The sequence below is a fragment of the Cervus elaphus genome, chromosome 27 (assembly GCF_910594005.1).
Source record: "Cervus elaphus chromosome 27, mCerEla1.1, whole genome shotgun sequence".
Taxonomy (NCBI): domain Eukaryota; kingdom Metazoa; phylum Chordata; class Mammalia; order Artiodactyla; family Cervidae; genus Cervus; species Cervus elaphus.
This window is the reverse complement of record NC_057841.1, coordinates 14,763,069-14,782,176: the sequence shown is the minus strand read 5'-3', so window position 1 is coordinate 14,782,176 and position 19,108 is coordinate 14,763,069. Positions and strand designations below refer to the sequence as shown.

At 33.6% G+C, this 19,108-nt stretch overlaps 1 protein-coding gene across 1 annotated transcript in view; it reads right to left on the bottom strand.

Moving 5' to 3' along the window:
* The window catches only part of CDH19 (cadherin 19), a 71,309-nt gene that overhangs the window by 39,394 nt on the left and 12,807 nt on the right, over nt 1-19,108 (bottom strand). Inside the window, exons 2-3 of the mRNA XM_043889528.1 lie at nt 8,380-8,679; nt 4,798-5,092 (exon numbers count right to left, since the gene is read on the bottom strand). Of these exons, the coding sequence (XP_043745463.1) occupies nt 4,798-5,092; nt 8,380-8,574 (490 nt within the window). The 5' untranslated portion in view covers nt 8,575-8,679. The remainder of the gene's footprint in view (nt 1-4,797; nt 5,093-8,379; nt 8,680-19,108) is intronic.

Sequence of the window (19,108 nt, the reverse complement as noted above, 5' to 3'; positions counted from 1 at the left end):
GGCTTTCCTGTCCATCACAAACTCCTGGAGCTTACTCAAACTTATGTCCATCATGTCGATGATGCCATCAAACCGTCTCATCCTCTGTCGTCCCCTTCTCCTCCTGCCTTCAATCTTCCCCAGCATCAGAGTCTTTTCAATGAGTCAGTTCTTCACATCAGGTGGCCAAAGTATTGCAGTTTCAGCTTCAGCATCAGTCCTTCCAATGAATATTCAGGACTGATCTTTAGAATTGGCTGGTTGAATCTCCTTGCTGTCCAAGGGACTCTCAAGAGTCTTCTTCAACATCACAGTTCAAAAGCATCAATTCTTCAGCACTCAGCTTTCTTTATAGTCCAACTTGCACATCCATACATGACTACTGGAAAAACTATAGTTTTAACTAGCCGGACCTTTGTTGGCAAAGTGATGTCTCTGCTTTTTAACATGCTTTCTAGGTTGGTCATAACTTTTCTTCCAAGGAGTAAGCGTCTTTTAATTTCGTGGCTGCAGTCACCATCTGCAGTGATTTTGTAGCCCCCAAAATACAGTCTGTTACTGTTTGTATTGTTTCCCCATCTATTTGCCATGAAGTGATGGGACCAGATGCCATGATCTTCTGAATGTTGAGTTTTAACCAACTTTTTCAGTCTCCTCTTTCACTTTCATCAAGAGGCTCTTTAGTTCTTCTTTGCTTTCTGCCATAAGGGTGGTGTCATCTGCATATATGAGGTTATTGATATTTCTCACGGCAATCTTGATTCCAGCTTGTGCTTCATCCAGCCAAGCATTTCTCATGATGTACTCTGCAGTAAGTTAAACAAGCAGGGTGACAATATACAGCCTTGACGTACTCCTTTCCCTATTTGGAACCAGTCTGTTGTTCCATGCCCTGTTCTAACTGTTGCTTCTTGACCTGCATACACATTTCTCAGGAGGCAGGTAAGGTGGCCTGGTATTCCCATCTCTTGTAGAATTTTCCACGGTTTGTTGTGATCCACACACTAAAAGGTTTTGGTGTAATCAATAAAGCAAAAGTAGATGTTTTTCTGGAGCTCTCTTGCTTTTTTGATGATCCAGCAGATGTTGGCAATTTGATCTCTGGTTCCTCTGCCTTTTCTAAATCCAGCTTGAACATCTGGAAGCTGATGGCTCACATTCTGTTGCATCCTGGCTTGGAGAATTTTGAGCATTACTTTGCTAGTGAGTGAGATGAGTGCAATTGTGTAGTGGTTTGAACATTCTTTAGCATTGCCTTTCTTTGGGATTGGAGTGAAAACTGACCTTTTCCAGTCCTGTGGCCACTGGTACATTTTCCAGATTTGCTGGCCTATTCAGTGTGGCACTTTCACAGAATCGTCTTTTAGGATGTGAAATAGATCTACTGGAATTCCATCTCTCTACTAGCTGTGTTCATAGTGATGCTTCCTAAGCCAACTTGACTTTGCATTCCAGGATGTCTGGCTCTAGTTGAGTGATCACACCATCATGGTTATCTGGGTCATGAAGATCTTGCAGTCAGGAATGTTATGCAGTACACAGGAAGTTGCAAAATCACCACGAAGCCAATGATGTGTCTTTCATGGAAATAATCAATGATTGTTTAAAGTGTCCACTTCCTTGTATTACCAGTAAAGACAGACACTTGGTGGTTGAGTATCATCTTTAATATGCATTACTCACTCTATCAGTGTATGAAGCATAGTATATGTCATACATATAATCTAACCTTTTTAGCCTCAATTTATTCATTTGATCAACATTTTAATGTACTCACACTAAAACTGATAATGTTGACTCAACAACATTAATAGGTGAAAAATTAAATTCTCTCTAAATTATATTAGAAATAAATATATTTCTAAAGGATAAATGACCTATATGTACATTAATGAAAGTTATCTTATGCAGGCTATTTTAACCTGAAGTATATCATCAGGATATTCTTCATCCACATTTGCATCATTTGATCAGTTTCTTAGATTAACTGTGTTTTATCATATAGCCCCCATTCAGTTTAATCATGTCTTAAAAAGAACTGCATTCACTGCCTGTATGTCTCATACATCATGAAAGAAACTGGAAGTAAAACAGTAGATGTCTACAAAATTCACTCTGGCTTATTGTAATGTAAGAATTAATATTTTTTTAAATTAAAAATCAGTGACAAATGCTTCTAGTACAAGTTGCCTATACATATATATATATATATGTATATATATAGGTTTGACTAAGGTGGTCCTTGGTAGAACTGGATAGCTGATCACCTGCTTAGAATCACTGTGACAATGCAGAATGATCATGAAAATTTTGTGCTAAGGGAAGGAGCAATAACCCAAAACCTGTGTATGTGTACACTGAATTTTCTCACCCTTAACTCCTAATATTCTATCTTATGACACCATCTATTAATTAGAATTGGGAAATTTATGGCAACTCTTAAAAACTTAAATTGAATAAATTCTTGAAGTTCAATTAGCAAGGAAAGTATAACAGAGAGACGGAAAACCTTCGCTTGGTGACTGAAAGAGCCAAAGGTCACTGAATTTCTGAGCTGTCACTGCAGCTTGGTCACAGATGACCAAACTATTTGTAAATGCAAAGAGCCAATGATTGGACTTTTGAAGTCTAAAGATCTCTTAAATCAATTTTTATCTATCTTGTTAAATGAAGAAAGTATAATTACAAAAAATCATTTTCTCAGATTTTATTAAGAGCAACTTCTCAGTCTACTTCTTCCTTTAATAAACTTACAGCATAGCATGTAATATAATAACCTATGTCTCTTATGTCTCCAGCATTGGCAGGAAGGTTCTTTACCACTAGTGCCCCCTGGGAAGCACAGTTTATAACAACAAAATATACAATATAGAACGTCTGCATTCTATCCATTACATTGACAGTTGATGCTGTTTTCCTATATTATCCTTGAGATATTTTCTCAAATATGCAAAATTTAAATAAACTTTGTTGTTCTGAATAGCCTCTTAATCTTAAAGGTAGTTTTTACAAAGGACTTTATGGAAATAAATTTAAGATGATATTTGACTTTGCCCACTTTATCAGACATATCATCTTACAAAAATGTATTTTATGTATGTAAATTTACATGTAAACTTGTACAAATGCTTGAAAAAAAATCACCCTTATCTGTTGATTTTATTCAACCTCACAGCAGCTTCCATGCAGCTGGAGGATCTCTTCTTTTGCAATATCGCTTCTCATGTCTTTCTTTTCTTATAGGACTGTCCAATGCCTGGTGATTCTGCTTCACCAGGCAACTCCTTTATATCTAGCAGTTCTGAAACCCCAATGTTTTCCTTTTCCCTACCTACATTCTTCAACAAGGAGATCTCATCCATTGCCATGCCCTCTGCTGTTCTCCTCACTGTGCCATGGGAATTTTTTTTCCCAGAACATGGCATGGCTGGCCCCTTTGGATCATTTTCTTTAAATATTACCTCCTAAATGACTCCACTTTGTCCAGTCAATTAGCCATCATCATATTTTCTCATACTTAACAGTTTAATAACATATAAGGTCAAATATTACCTGGCTTCTTTAAAATAGTTGCTTACAGTTTGTGCACTATAATTAAAATATAAGCTCTGTTAACTAGCAATTACTTCATATATTTCCTTTACAATCGAATCCCCAGTCTCACAAAAAATTCCTAGAACATGTTAGATCTATAATATATGTTGGTTGAAGAAGGAAAAGAAAAGAGCTAGGAGGAAAAGGAGGAGGAGGAGGATAAGGATGGAAGGAGAAAAGGAAATATATCACTGCCTAGTGATCAGACAGGACAATATTAATTCATCATTTGTATCTAAGGATAATTGGCCTTGATATATATTACACAGCTAAATTTGTTTATGCTGTTGTTAAAAATCTATGTTCTGAATACATGTAGAAATAGGTCTTTAAATTGCTAGTTGTTAAAAGGTGAAGAATCAGGAAAGTATATTATGGAATCTACATTTTTAGACATGCTGGATAATGAATCAAATGTTCAGATAAGGCAGTTTTAAAGCACCTTAACATAATTTAAAAATCATCATTAATAAATCACACTTAAATAAATTCAAGTTTATCACAAATAAATACTTTTTATGAATTAAAATTTATATACTATTTGTTGTTTTATTACAATTTTCTAACAAAGAAAGAGCAGATAACTTTGTATGATTATATGATAATTTTCCCCCATTGGAAACAATTCTGATTTCTAAGGCAGTCAATTATTATATCTCATGGAAAGCATTCTCCTTTACAAGTATTTATACTTAAAGTATTTATTAAAGTGATATTGGGTTTGAAAAAGAATTTAAAAGTGGATGTGGCTACACAGAGATCTTCAAATGTTTTGTTTTTAGTTTTCATGATCAATTGTTTGAATAAATTTAGGGATTTTTTGTCTTATAAAATTGTTTCTCTTATTTTTAAATGGAGATGATCTTATATGTTTTTTTGAGATGCAAAAGTATAGTTTATTTTGGAAAGTAAATTCTTATATGGAAGAAACTAATAAGCGAACAAGTTAAATAATTTCATGTATCACTCAAACATGTTTAACCTTTTTTTATTGAAGACTGAAATTATATTTTAACAAGACAAATTACCTATTAATAAATAGCATCATTGCTTATAAAATTTTAGTGTATAGTCAAAATTTTCAAATGTTTAACTTAACAGATTTGCAGAAGGAAGTACCCAGGTAGAACTTTAAATAATTCATGTTCAAAACATATGCTTGAAATTTTAAATCTGTTTTCATTGTTAACAGGTACATCTTTGATGTAAATTAATATGCAGTACCTTCTGGAGACATCTCTGGTACAATGGCCTCATAAGGTTCATCTAGGAATTTTGGTTCATTGTCATTGATATCCGACACTCTGATGACAAACTCAGACTCAGGTTCCACAGCCCTTCCAGTATTGGTGTCGATTACCTGGGCTCTGAGAGTGTAGAGGGACCGTTCCTCCCTATCAAGCTTCTGTTCAGCATATATGTCACCTGTTCTTTCATCAATGACAAAAATACTTCCAGCTCCAACTCCCAAAAGCTTGTACTGGAAAGAGTTGTTTCCTTTGTCTAAATCAGATCTCAGCTGCAAGTGCAAAGAGAGATGGTTTATTGTCCAGATATGTTAAAATATTTTCATTGTTTCATTTTCATGTTTGCTAATTATTCTCCAAACTAATAATTTCATAGAATTCCCATATTCTATTAAATGAGGTGAAATGTTAAGTTTAAGATTAAAATCTATCACCAGGCAGATGACTCTGAATTTTCACTGTAAATCACTATACAAATTTTATTACTCTAAATTGATGATTCCAATTAGAAACGATAAAGATTGAAAAACAAAGTCTCTTTTATACATTATGCACAACACAGTCGGTTCATGTTTACTCAGATGATTACATTTTTAGTCATTAAAATCATACTCTCAAATATTTATATTAGATCCAGATCTAGAGACAGTTAAAGAGATAATGACTTACATAAATTTAAATAGTGATGCTCTATCTCTAGGCTAAAAACACATAGAAGACATGGAAATATTAGTAAGAAAATTAGGGAGCATGTTGAGACTATGATAATAATCTCAGTCATCCATAAAATCTGAAAATTGCTTTATATTAGTTTTTTCAATTAATCCTCATACTAATATTGTGTAATACATATTGTTGACTTAATAAATTCTTTGAATAGAGAAGAGAAGTGAGATTTAAAAATGCAAAAACTTTCACAGAGTTGTATGGTTTGGGGGTTGAATTATGATTTGGACCAAAGCCCTGTTTGACCCCAGACCCTTGCCTACATAGCTCCTCCCCTCTTAGAAACCACTATGTTACATGGTCTTTTAGTCCTCAAATTTTAGCCAAATTAGATCTAATTCTTTCTTTCCAATATAGTCCACTTAATTCTCAAATGTACCTATTCTTTGGCTCTCACTAAATAGCTTATTCATCATAGTGCTAATGGAATTTTGAATTTTATACATTAAAAAGGGTTATGATATAGATAATACTACATGATTTTTCATATCTAACTTATTTTACATAAAGAAAAGAAGCATTAGAGAGTAACCTCCTAATTATCGTGAATCCATGGTTTTCTTGATTCCTTATTCATATTCCAATTTATGAATGTGTGTGTGTGCTCAATCATGTATGACTCCTTGTGACCTCATGGAATATAGCCCACCAGGTTCCTCTGTCCATGTTATTCCAGGCAAGAATACTGATGTGTGCATGTTCTCCTCTGTACATGGAGTTTTCCAGGCAAGAATACTGGTGTGGTTTGCTATTTCCTCCTCCAGGGGATCTTCCTGACCCAGGGATCGAACTCATATCTACCGCATTGGCAGGTGGATTCTTTTCCACTGTGCCACCTGGGGAGCACTATTTATGAATATGCCCTTCTTCAAAGTAAGAGCTTCTCTGAAAATGTACACATTTAACCAATAGATACAAGCTTAATTTCATAATTTTTCTCACAGCTCAAGGTACAATGTATCATTATTCTGGACTAATTAATACATTTTTCTATGTGAGGAGAATAACTCAAGATATCAAAATGAATAATTTAATAATTATAGTGTTTTCTTGAATCACTGTTTTACAATAAAAGAAACAAATTGGAAATAATGAAAAAAGAATTACAGCTCTTAAATTTTGAAAGTCCTTAATTATTTATAAAAGTGAAGTCCACATGCCCTAATGATAAGAAATTAAGGAAAACAAATGTATGTTCTAAAATAAGTATTAGAAATGAGAAGAACCACAGCCCCTGGTTTCCAATATCATTTCAATGTAGTTCGAATATCATGATGAAGGAAAGTCAGATTTAGTCATGAATAAATGCATTTCAAGTATATTCAGTTTAATTGTCATAGATCAGTGAGCTTGATCTTTTTAGGATTCAGATTTAATTAAAATAAAAACCATAATTTCAACATCTTTCTATTTATGTCACAAAATGCTTAAGTTAAACACATTTCAATTTCATGGTTATACATATTCTATATTTCCATTCAAAACCATTCTTTTCAATTATGTATTTACTATCAATTTGGCAAATCAATACGACTGAATCTTTCCTTAATTGTGCTTCCAAATTTTAACCCCTTTTAACAAATATATCAAAAAGAAAGTGATTTTGGACATGTCAACTACATTGTCTTTTTACCAGCTCTGTCACTACAAACATGTAAATATTCACTATTACTTTCTTTTAAACAGTTGCCTGTATGTTGTTTAAGCCTAATGAGGTTGTTTAGAGGAAAGATATCTGTTAGAATATTTTCATAAATATTTTTACAAAATGAAAAACAAAGCTAAATGCTATATGAAAGGAGGAAATGGAAGTTATCTGTAATGAGCAAAAAAAAAAAAAAAGAAACAAGAAAATGTGAATTAATCACATCACCAGTCCTCATTCTGATTGCATTGATGTGCTTCCCTTAGAGCCTTACCACTAAAAGTCAAAAAAGGTATGAGAAATATTACTTATAGCAGGTACACACACACACACCAATGACTGAAATCGGCCTAAAATCCTAGCCGAGGTCATTGGTTGAATGTACTCATATATTTGGCTGAAGGCTAGATGAACTCGTGTGGAATCCAGAGAACATACTAACAGAGAAGTTCTCTTGAAAGGGCTAGAAGGAGGGAGTTAATGAATTTTGAGTGCTTCACCCTTTGGGCCCAATTAAATTTTAGTGCTAGTTAATTAGCGGTTAAACTTATTTCAGTTCATTCATCCAGAGAAAGAGCCTTACAGAGAAGAAGGACATGATATTATAATTACCTCTGTTTAAAGAAAATTAAATAAGAATAAAAACTGAAAACATAAATAGGAAATGTTTTGTGTCATTAATGCCATTTTCTTAAAATGTTTTTATAGAGAGAAGTGAAATAATTATTGGTTTTACTTCAACTTCACTAATCAAATGAAGTGTGTAGGTTCTTGAAGCTACCTGACTGTAAAAGGATTTGGTATTAATCTATTTCATTAAAATTTAATGAGGGGTAAATCAACACCCACTTAGCATAATGGAAAATTCTGCTAAATACTGTTGGTAAACATTACTGTTGCTTTGATCCATTACCAAAAATAACACCATCAGATTTCCAGATGTTGATAAATGCTGCATTTTCACATGAGAGACTAAAGTGGAATTTGAAAAGCAGAGCTTTCCCTATTCTTCAAGTTCTGTGACTATTTCAGGTGTTTGCAAATATGAAACAATCAGTATGCTGTTGTTTGAGCCTTTCTAATAGTTCCACTGAGAAGATGAAAAATTCATCAAATACGGAAGTTTCCTCAACGCATTCGATTAGATTTACAAGGTTATTTCCAGTAGCACTTTCAGAAAATCAGTACCTGGCCAATGTGATGTCTGGTCTTGTTCATTTCCTCTGGTACAAAAAACTGGTTCCACATCCAGCCACGCCTGATTCTCAAATGAGATCCCGTTGGGTGCCTCACCTCCTCTGTTTTAGAGTTTTCTGCTGCTACAATGCAAGGCCATAGGAGAGGAATTCCCAACATAAAAGGCAGCAATAACCAACAATTCATTTTCTCTGGATTTCAACTGGTACTCTTCAGAGGAGACAGTGTGCTGCAAACAAAACTCATAAGCTCCCTTGTAATATTTTCAACTCTTACGTATCTTTCATATTCCTAGAGAACAGAATAAAACAATATTTTGACATTTAAAAAATAACACTTTGACTCTGTGGGAGAAGGCGAGGGTGGGATGATCTGAGAGGATAGCATTGAAACATGTATATTATCATATGTGAAACAGATCGCCAGTCCAGGTTGGATGCATGAGACAAGTGCTCGGGGCTGGTGCACTGGGGTGACCCAGAGGGATGGGATGGGGAGGGAGGTGGGAGGGGGGTTCAGGATGGGGAACACATGTAAATCCATGGCTGATTCATGTCAATGTATGGCAAAAACCACTACAATATTGCAAAGTAATTAGCTTCCAATTAAAATAAATAAATTTAAAAAAATAAATAAATATATTCTTCTGAATTGCCTAAAACACACACACACACACTTCTCACAGAATTATCGAAGGCATGGTACAACTTTTGCATCTGTGAAAATGGGACAAAATATGCATTTATTTTCCAGGTAAGCTAGTTAATCATATTTTGTAGCAATAATTTGAACAGAACAATTACAAATTTCTGCTTAGTTATTGTCATAAATCTGCCTGAAGGTGGAAAAGTTGCCCTAGAAATCTCCTTGACTGATAACTACCACTGATATGTTTTTAAAAGTTTAACCCGCTTACTTCTCTCTATTTCAGTAAAACTCAAACTATTCCATTAAATCAACTATCAAACCAGGCGACAATGTGACATTTCTTCTCCTTTTCAATAGAAATATTTTCTCATTCCGTTTCTCAAATTATGTTACTTTACATAGCTAATTAAATATTAAATAAAAAGAAAATTCAAATTAAGATCTGGGTACTTAAAATTTTATACTAATTCATAATACTGATGTTATGAAACACTTTGTGGATAGAAACTCTAAGATATTTTTATACTGCAAATATATACCAAAGAAATGTTTTTTATCTTAACAAAGAAACAAAGCCATTTATAGAAAATAAAATAAAAATTACAGTGCTTGGGTAACATGGCTGAATGTTTATAATAAGTAAAATGGAGATGAAAGGTATCTTTTAGTATTTAAATATTATGACAAAAAAAAAAAGCTAAGGACTTTTCAATTTAGAACTTTCCATTTACCTGATACTGATCATACCAACTCTCCATGAAATGATTGGTAATTCTCACCTTTAAATGAAACAGAATAACTTTGCATTTCCCATATTTACATAGTCTTCATATAACCAAATTGGATTTGTTTGGGATTAAGGAAGAAAAATAGTTTTGTCAGATCTAATAATGCCCTAATCAACATAAAAGTCATAAAATCTTTCTCAGTTAGGAGTTTTTCATATGACCTTGCTTGAATTTTCTCCACATATCTTTGATTGTCCCTGACAGATTTCTTAGGTCTTTGGCTCTTGTTAGTAAGAGTTGTTAAAAAAGGCTAATTAACAAAGAACATACTGTTGTTAATGGGAATTCCATGGTCCCTCTCTAATTCCTTCAAGCAGATGTATTCTTTGTTATAAGTTTACTTAATGAAAATCAAGAAAAAATTCACCTGAGGTAAAAATTGAGATTAATTTTACTCTTATGTTCAATATTTGAAATTTTAATTATGTCTGTTGACTAGAAATTGATAAAACACATATTTCTGATAGCAATGAATAATGAAAACATTTGTAACAAGTACAGTTTTCTTTATGAAAAGATACTTTGCATAAATTTGGAAAACTATCACTAACAGTGATATGTGTTACACTTAAAATGTCAGGTAAACTTTATAAAGTTAAGTTTATATTACGATATCTTCATACATCTAAGCATAGAATAGTATAATGAACAGCTATACGCCATCATTTAGGTTCAAAATTATCAAGACATGATCAATCTTGCTTAATCTGTATACATGGCTATCTTCTGATATTAAAAACAATTTGAAATGTCCTATCATTTTAATGACACACACAAGCAAACTTGGGCACACATGCTATATATGTGTGTGTGTACCTTTTTAAAAATCAAAATTGACTACTAAAAATTAAGAATGTCTTCAATATAATCAAATATTCAAGCAATACTCAAATTAAAATTATTTAAACATCTTTGAGTCAAGATACAGCTATTTCCACACCATGTAGTTTGTTGAGACATTAGTTAAATCTCAGTTAATTCACATCTCATCACTCTAAATTTAACTTTTTTTTCCATTTATGTGTTGAGAAAAGTAATTGATCCTATAGATTTTCCCACATTATGGATTTTTCTGACTACATCCCCACAGTGTGGTTTAATATATTTCTTTATTTACTTTAAATTAGTAGAATCTTGATTAGAGGCACCTTTACATATTTGTCAACAATACTCATAACTGATACTCTACATTTCATATTGCTTGATATGTGAAGGCAAAAATTTCTTAGTTTTGTCACGTTTTATTTCCAGTCTTGATGTTGTTCTTGTTCCTAAGTTTCATTATTAGCTTCATGTCCTGGCACTTGAATCATTTATTATGAATTTCCTCATCACTCTTTCCCTTAAAGTTTTGCCAGTTATTGATGATAACTGTCTAAATCAAATATTTTAGTGACCACATAATGCAACATAACAAAGAAAGAAAAACCAAAAAAAAAAAAAAAAAGAAACTCCTAGAACTGAATGATATGATATCTAAAATCAAAATGGTTATATCAAAAGATTGAACATTATATAAGAAAATACCATTGACTTTAAAGATTATTTTTTTAATTATTCAAATTAAAGTAGAGAGATAATAGCAGCAGCAGAAAAAATAATTTTTAAAAATAAAGAGAATTTCAATAACTATGGAACAATTTCAAATAGTATAACATCTATATAATTGGAGTCCAAAAGAGAAAGGAGAGAAAATAATAATAACCAATGGTTTTTCAAGTCTGCAGAACAATATCACACTTAAAAAGACACTCAACAAACAAGTAAGGAAAAAACCAAACAAAATCATGGTATTGTAAAATGACTAAAAATGTAAAGATAAAAAGGGAAACAATGAGAATGTCCATTAAATGCTCATCAGAAATAACTGATGAAAAGAGAATGACAGACAAAAAGTTCTGAGAGAAAAACTTGCAAACCTATAATTATATATCCTTCAAAATAAGGGTGATATACAGCAAGTTAGGGGAAGTAATCAACAGCACCACTGCACTATAGAACTATTAACTAGAGACTCTTCAGAATGAAGGACACGTGGACCAACATCAAGTAATGAATTAGAAGGAAATATTAAATATGTATAGATAATTACAAAAAGCTGTTTTGCATTTTTATTAATACTTTAAAAATATCTACTATTTATAAATTAGTAACAATATTACCGGGTATATAACATGTAGAATAAAATCAACGATGATAATGGTGAAAATAAAGGGATGTGGGAAATTACACTATCTGTTATTCAGCTTCTTATATTATAGGTAAAGTGATGTAGTAATTGCTCAAGTAGGCAGCTGTGAGAAATGACGGGTGCACACCAAATTCAGCAGAGCAATCACTAAAAATAAACAAAATGCCATATCATGTGACCAATAAAGGGAAAGTAAGATTCTAGAAATTTTTTATTAGTGCAATAATAAAGAGGAGAATGCGAGGGAAGAAGCAAACTGAAGATTGTATAGCAAATTCAACCAAATGAATCACTGCAGTAAAAAGACATAATAAAACACTATAAATAACATGTAGTGTTTGTCAGTTTGGGATTTAAAAACGTAACCCAACAATGTACTAAACAAATCATGTAATTATAAATACATGGATAGCTTGTAAGGACAAGGAGGAGAAAAATATACCATAAAATAATAATCATAAATTAACTGAAATGCTGTATCAGTATCTCAGAAATAAGACCTCAAGATAAGAGGTATATCATCTGACATAACAAGAGCATTTATAAAGATTATAAAAGGAAATTTATCAAACAGGCCTAACATTCCTAAACATAACTGAACTTAATATCAGAGCTTTAGAATACATGAAGCAAATATCAATAGAACTAAGGAGAAGTAAATAGTTATAATTGTGGAGCAGTTAACACTGGCCTCCTCTATTGAAATGCCCATTGAACAATAAAAATCCCTGAGAATATAAAAAAAAATTTTAAAGCATAATCAATCAATGTAAAATAATTAAGACTATAGACCACAGCACAAAATGGGATATAGTTTTTACACACTGCTGGTGGGAATGCAAGCTGGCACAACCGGTGTAGAAAACAGATTTTTAGGTTAAAAACTTAAACATGTACCAACCATGTGACCCAGCCATTCTACCCTCAAGATATTTGCCCCAGATGAATAAAATTACACATCCATGCAAAGATATTTACCAGAATGTTTAAAGCAGCTTTATTTAAAATAGCCCAACTGACTGCAAATCAAATGCCTATCAACAATTCAATGTATTAAGTGTAGTCTATCCATGGGGTGTAATAGTGCTCAGTAGTAAAAATAAATGAACTATTGATGCACAAAGTAACATCGCCAATAGCTAGGCTGAATTAAAAGAAGCTTGACAAAAGATAATTCAGATTGCATGCTTCTATCTGTATATAATTCTAGGAAATTCAAACGTATTACAATGACAGAAAACAGGTAAGTTCTTGAGAGAGCATGGAGCTGGAGAAGAAGAAGAAAGAGGGAATACCGACGGTCTTAAGAGAAAATCAAGAGGTGATGGCTTTGTTCATTATCTTGATTGTGATGATGGTCTCACAGAAGCATAAATATCGTCAAGGAAACCCAAATCAATCTGAATATGTGTGGTTTGTTCTGTCAGTTATGCCTCACTACTGCTGCTTAAAAAATCTGATTTATTTCAATGCTACTCTCTCAAATCTTCCTACACTCTCCTCGCCACCATTGCATCCAAAAGTCTGTTCTTTTGCGCTGAAACATATGCATTAGGGCTTCCCTGCTGGCTCAGACAGTAAAGAATAAATGAGCAATGCAGGAGACCCAGGTTCGATCCCTGGGTTGGGAAGATCCCCACTCTCCCCTTCTGCTACTGAGTCCAAAAGTCTGTCCTTTCGCATTGAAATATATGCATTAGCACATGTAAAGTGCCAGTGGGAATTTCCTGTGTGCTCTGTGACAACTAGAGGGATGGGGCTGGGGAGGCTTCAGCATGTTGTAGTTTGACAAAAAAAGTGTGGGGTTTTAAAGAAGATATTGGGCTCGATTAAAAGATGTTTAAGATACAAGAGCAAGTGTAAAGTGAGGACACTGTCTAGATCTTGATTTGTATAAACACATTCTTATCCTTACATTTTTATGAATCTGTAATATTTAATATGAATTGGTTACTAGGTGATAAATAAAAATATTGCTAATTTTGCTAGTCGTTGTTGTTCTGGTCAACAACTGATAAATTTTGGTCCTCCTGATAATTAATATTCTTGAAATTGGTTAATGAGTATTTGCACTGCATTTTTAACTGTATTTAAAACATATTTTCAACAACAAAAATAACAGTGATTTATTTTATATTTGTAAAATCAATATGATGCACAGAAAGTATTAAAAATTTTAGTACCAGCAGTTGATGAAAATATACAGAAAACAGAACTCCCATAATAAGTTAATGAAATTAAAAATTTGGGCAACCATTGAATGGGCATACCAGGTGGCTCAAAGGTAAAGAATTCACCTGCAGTGCAGGAAACACAAAAGACGGGTTTGCTCTCTTCATCAGGAAGATTTCCTGGAGAAGAAAATGACAACCCTCTCCAATATTCTTGCCTGGAATATTCCATGGACAGAGAACTTTGGCAGACTACAGTCCACGGGGTCACAAAGAGTTAGACATGACTGAGCACATACACGGACACAGTGGAGATAATTTGCCCAAATTTAGTATATATTTGAAAGCTAGTTGAATCTATAAACTAACAGCTATTTTTTTTAACACTTTATACCTCAAAAAAATTTTTAAATTTGTCCACTTAGAGGCAAATATAAACTGAATTATGTAGAAAAAATGTATTAAAAAAATCAAAGTTTGAATTAAGGCACCATATGATACCAAATGTTTCAAAATTATAAGATGATACATTATAAATTATTCTCATAAACTGACTTTCTAAAATAAGTCTAGGAAAATAAAAATAACACGCGAAATTTAGTATGATAGTTAAGAGAAAGAAAAACCAGTTTAACATTTGAAGTTTAGAAATATCTGTGACGTTTTTCTCCTCTGATACAACCTAAAGATATCAAAACATAATATCCATTAAACTTGAATGATTGTTATAACTTGTTATTTTTTTCAGATTAAGCACATGATTGAAATATTTAAAAGTTAAGTTATCACTATTGCATACCTCTGTATCATAACAAAACAGGAATATAATACTCTGTCATTTGAAACTCAATGTAAAAATGGAAGAATTGAAACGGTGGCAGTAAGCATCTCTGAATGATGAACTATTGTGGCTTTGTTTGCGATCTTCCATATTCCAAATTTCCTATAGTGGTCGTACATTTCAGGGGAAGGGAAAAAATGTTGCAAATAATGGTCCACTTTTGATTGAAGAGTGTTGGCAGCTGTCAGCAGTGTCAGACTGAGAGATACCCAGGGCTGAGTTCAGGCTAACAAGGAAAACTGCTATCAATTAATATGTCTGAAATGGGCCCTAGAGAGATAGCCAGCGACATTTCTGACCTGCGTCAGCACTCCTGGTTTTATTTTCCAATCAGGTGAATACAGGACTATGAATCTGTATTTCTTTATTTTTTAAATTTTTATTTTTAATTGGAGGATAACTGCTTTACATGCCGTGTTGGTTTCTTCTGTACAACAAAATGTATCAGCTATAAGGATACATATAATTCCCAACCGGAGTCTCCCTCCTATCCCCCCATGCATAACAGGTCCATATAGAAAAAAAGCACGCTATTACTCTGAATCATGTTAGCTTGCTTGGATTTAATATCAGTGCCAGTATCTAGACATATGTGTAAATATTAAATAAAATGTAGAGTATGGTATGTGAAGTGAAGTGAAGCTGCTCATTCGTGTCCGACTCTTTGCGACCCTGTGGACTGTAGCCTACCAGGCTCCTCTGTCCATGGGATTTTCCAGGCAAGAATACTGGAGTGGGTTGCCATTTCCTTCTTCAGGGGATCTTCCCAACTCCGGGATCGAACCCGGGTCTCCCGCATTGCAGGCAGACGCTTTAACCTCTGAGCCACCAGGGAAGCCCCCTGGTGTATGGTATACTATTTTTCAAAATACATAATATATAAAAATAAGGTTGCATTGATATTAACACAATATTACATAATAAAGTTATTAACATTTGAATAACATTATTATTATAAGCATCAATATAATATATCCAAGTAGAATCACATGATTTTAATATAGAAGAGTATATTTCATATAATATATTATACTCACATATGAAGGGATGTCTATTGAGAAATTTTAAGTGATCTACATAATACCAAATACAGGTAGGATTGGAGATATAATTTTAAGGACATAGAGGGTACAATATACTTTGTGTTTTACTGAATAGAAGAAAGGAAATGCATAGATATCTAACATTGTGTATGACATCTGTCATGGGTAGTTCACGTATTAAAGTTGAATAAAGATCTTTAAATTGCATTTTAACATTTGCACCAGTCTTGAAACTAGACATAATAAAATGTTTTCTATTATCTCCTTTTAGACCATCGTTTTCCCTCTTACTCTAAAGATTCTTGAGGTCACAAAGAAAAGGAAAGAATAAGTCAGAATGATGGATTTGGTGGCTATGTGGGGGAAGATAAAAGTTGAAGCTGGGGAAGTGTGGATCAGATAAATATAGAAACTTAATCCTATTTGTGATCTCTTAAAAATCAAGGGAAACTTGGCAGTCTCTTGGAGTGACATTATAAATAAAGGCTTTTAAATGGCTTTCTCAGAACTGCTAATAGGAATATAATAAGAAATGAGTGGATATAGCTTGCAGATATGAGTGAGAAGGAAGGCAATTTTTGAACCAAAAATTATAATCAACCATGTGTTAATTCTTTCTTCAGAGATTTAGAATGTAAAAGACCTTTTTCTTTGTTCTGTTTATGAATTCTCATTAGACTTAGATTTTACTTATTTACTGTGGATTGACAGTGTATGCTACAGATGAAGCAGTGTAGTGGCTGAAATCTCCTAAGCCCTCTTTGACATTATAGCCTTCTCCAACATTACTTGTGCGGTGTCCTAAAATGTGGAGTCAGTTCATTCCTGGGCTGGCTGTTGTGAACTCTGTTTTGGAGCAGCAGAGAGGGCAGTCCATGGGGTCACAAAGAGTCACTGCTGAGTGACTTTCACTCACTTTCAGGGAGGGCTGTGGATTAATGAGCCCCGTTTTGGAAGGCTGTGCATTGATAAGATTGAAAATGCCCTTGCAAAATATTCCACAGTGGGAAGATACAGAGTTCAGTTGATGAAATGCACACTGGCAAAATCTCATTAAAAAAAAAAAAAATCTGGTATCCCACCTTTTATTTCCCTTCCACAAGCTACCAAAATGGGATTCATTCTTACAACTTCAAGGCTAAATCTTTATATAACTCTCTACTGAAGGTTCACCTGAACTCCTTTTGGAATATATTCCTCACTACATGTTGCCAATGCAATCAATATGTACAAAACTTAACTATGTCTTTACCAGTTTTATAATCTAATTTTAATTTAGCCATTGCAGGTCCACAGGCTATTTCTCATATGTATTTTCCTGTGTGACTGCTGTCAAAGCACTTTATTTTTTGAAATCTTTTTTTCATATAACATTCTCGTGAAAACATGTAATACGGATGAATAAAAGTGTTGTATTTCTAATATCTAAAAAAATATTCTAAAACAGTATTTTAGGAGATAAACTCATATATATTTCTCCATATTTTTCTCTCCTTGTATTTTTTTTTCCGTTTATTTTTATTAGTTGGAGGCTAATTACTTTACAATATTGTAGTGGTTTTTGTCATACATTGACATGAATCAGCCATGGATTTACATGTATTCCCCATCCCGATCCCCCCTCCCAACTCCTTGTATAATTTTAAAACACTGGAAACACTGGAAAAATCCCTGAATACCTTGTATCTAATCATTTGGAGAAGATTTAAAAAATTGCTCTCACAGATGACAAAGAAACAAGTGAATAGAAAACAAATTTCAAAATTCATGTTGGTGGTGGTTTAGTCTCTAAGTTGTGTCTGACTCTTGTGACCCCATGGACAGTAGCCTGCCAGACTCCTCTGTCCATGGGATTCTCCAGGTAAGAATACTACAGTGGGTTGCCATTCCCTTCTACAGGGGATCTTCCCAACCCAGGGATCGAAACCGGGTCTCCTGCATGGCAGGCAGATTCTTTACCAACTGAGCTACCAGGGAAGCCCACAATTCATGATAACATCATTCATGTTATTCAGCCAGTAAATGTTATACTGTAAAGGCACTTAATGAAATGGAAATATGCTGCAACACTTTGCTAGGTGAAAAAAGAAATTAGGTACAAAATGATTCCATTAATTTGACCATAAATGTAGACAAATTCAGAGAAGAAAGCCTGGAAGACTACGCCCTCAAATGCAAATAGAAATCATCTCTGAATTGAGGATTTATAAATGGAGTAAAAGAATATGTGTTTCTATTTTTTAGTATTAATATTTATTTAGCTAATAAAGATATATGCATAGTTTTATAATGAATTATGAAGCTATTTTAGATAAAGTAAGGTTATGTAGCACTATAATGAAGATCAAGAGTTGACTGCTTCCAGAGTGAGGTGACTCTCCCAAGTATGTGGAAATGCAATGTTCTAAGTCCGCTTGATGGGGTTAAGGGCGCCACCTGTCGAGCAAGCATGGCTATGACAAGACCAGCCCCACCACACACGGCTGTGTGATGGGCAATACGAGCTCCGCCATTCCTGCCTGGGAATCCCATGAGCAGAGGAACCTGGAGATTACAGCCCGTGGGATCACAAAGAGTCGCACACGACTCAGCGACTAACACTACCCGCTTGCCTCAGTTTTGTCATATGAAAAATGACAATAAAATAAGGCATATCACTTGGGGTTGTTATCTTGATTAAATGGTTCAATGTACACAGAACACTGTCTGATGCATACTATGTGTTGTGTGAGTATTTTAAACTAATTCTATAAGAATGGCAACCTATGCCTAGGTAGTAAATACCTAGTGATTTCTTTATCTTTAAACCTTGAAGTAAAGTAGTCAACTGCTATTATTTCTGCAAACTTCTTGCACATATAAAAACTTTATAAATGACTATTGCAAACGTGGTGTAGGAGACATTGTCCCTAATACATGTGTTCTACAAGTATTTTCAAAGGATTTGAATGTCATTATTTTTTTTCCAAGTATGCTAAGTGACTATGACAGATAAACATTGTCATGCTTGAAGCAATGTGTGATATTGGATGGGCATA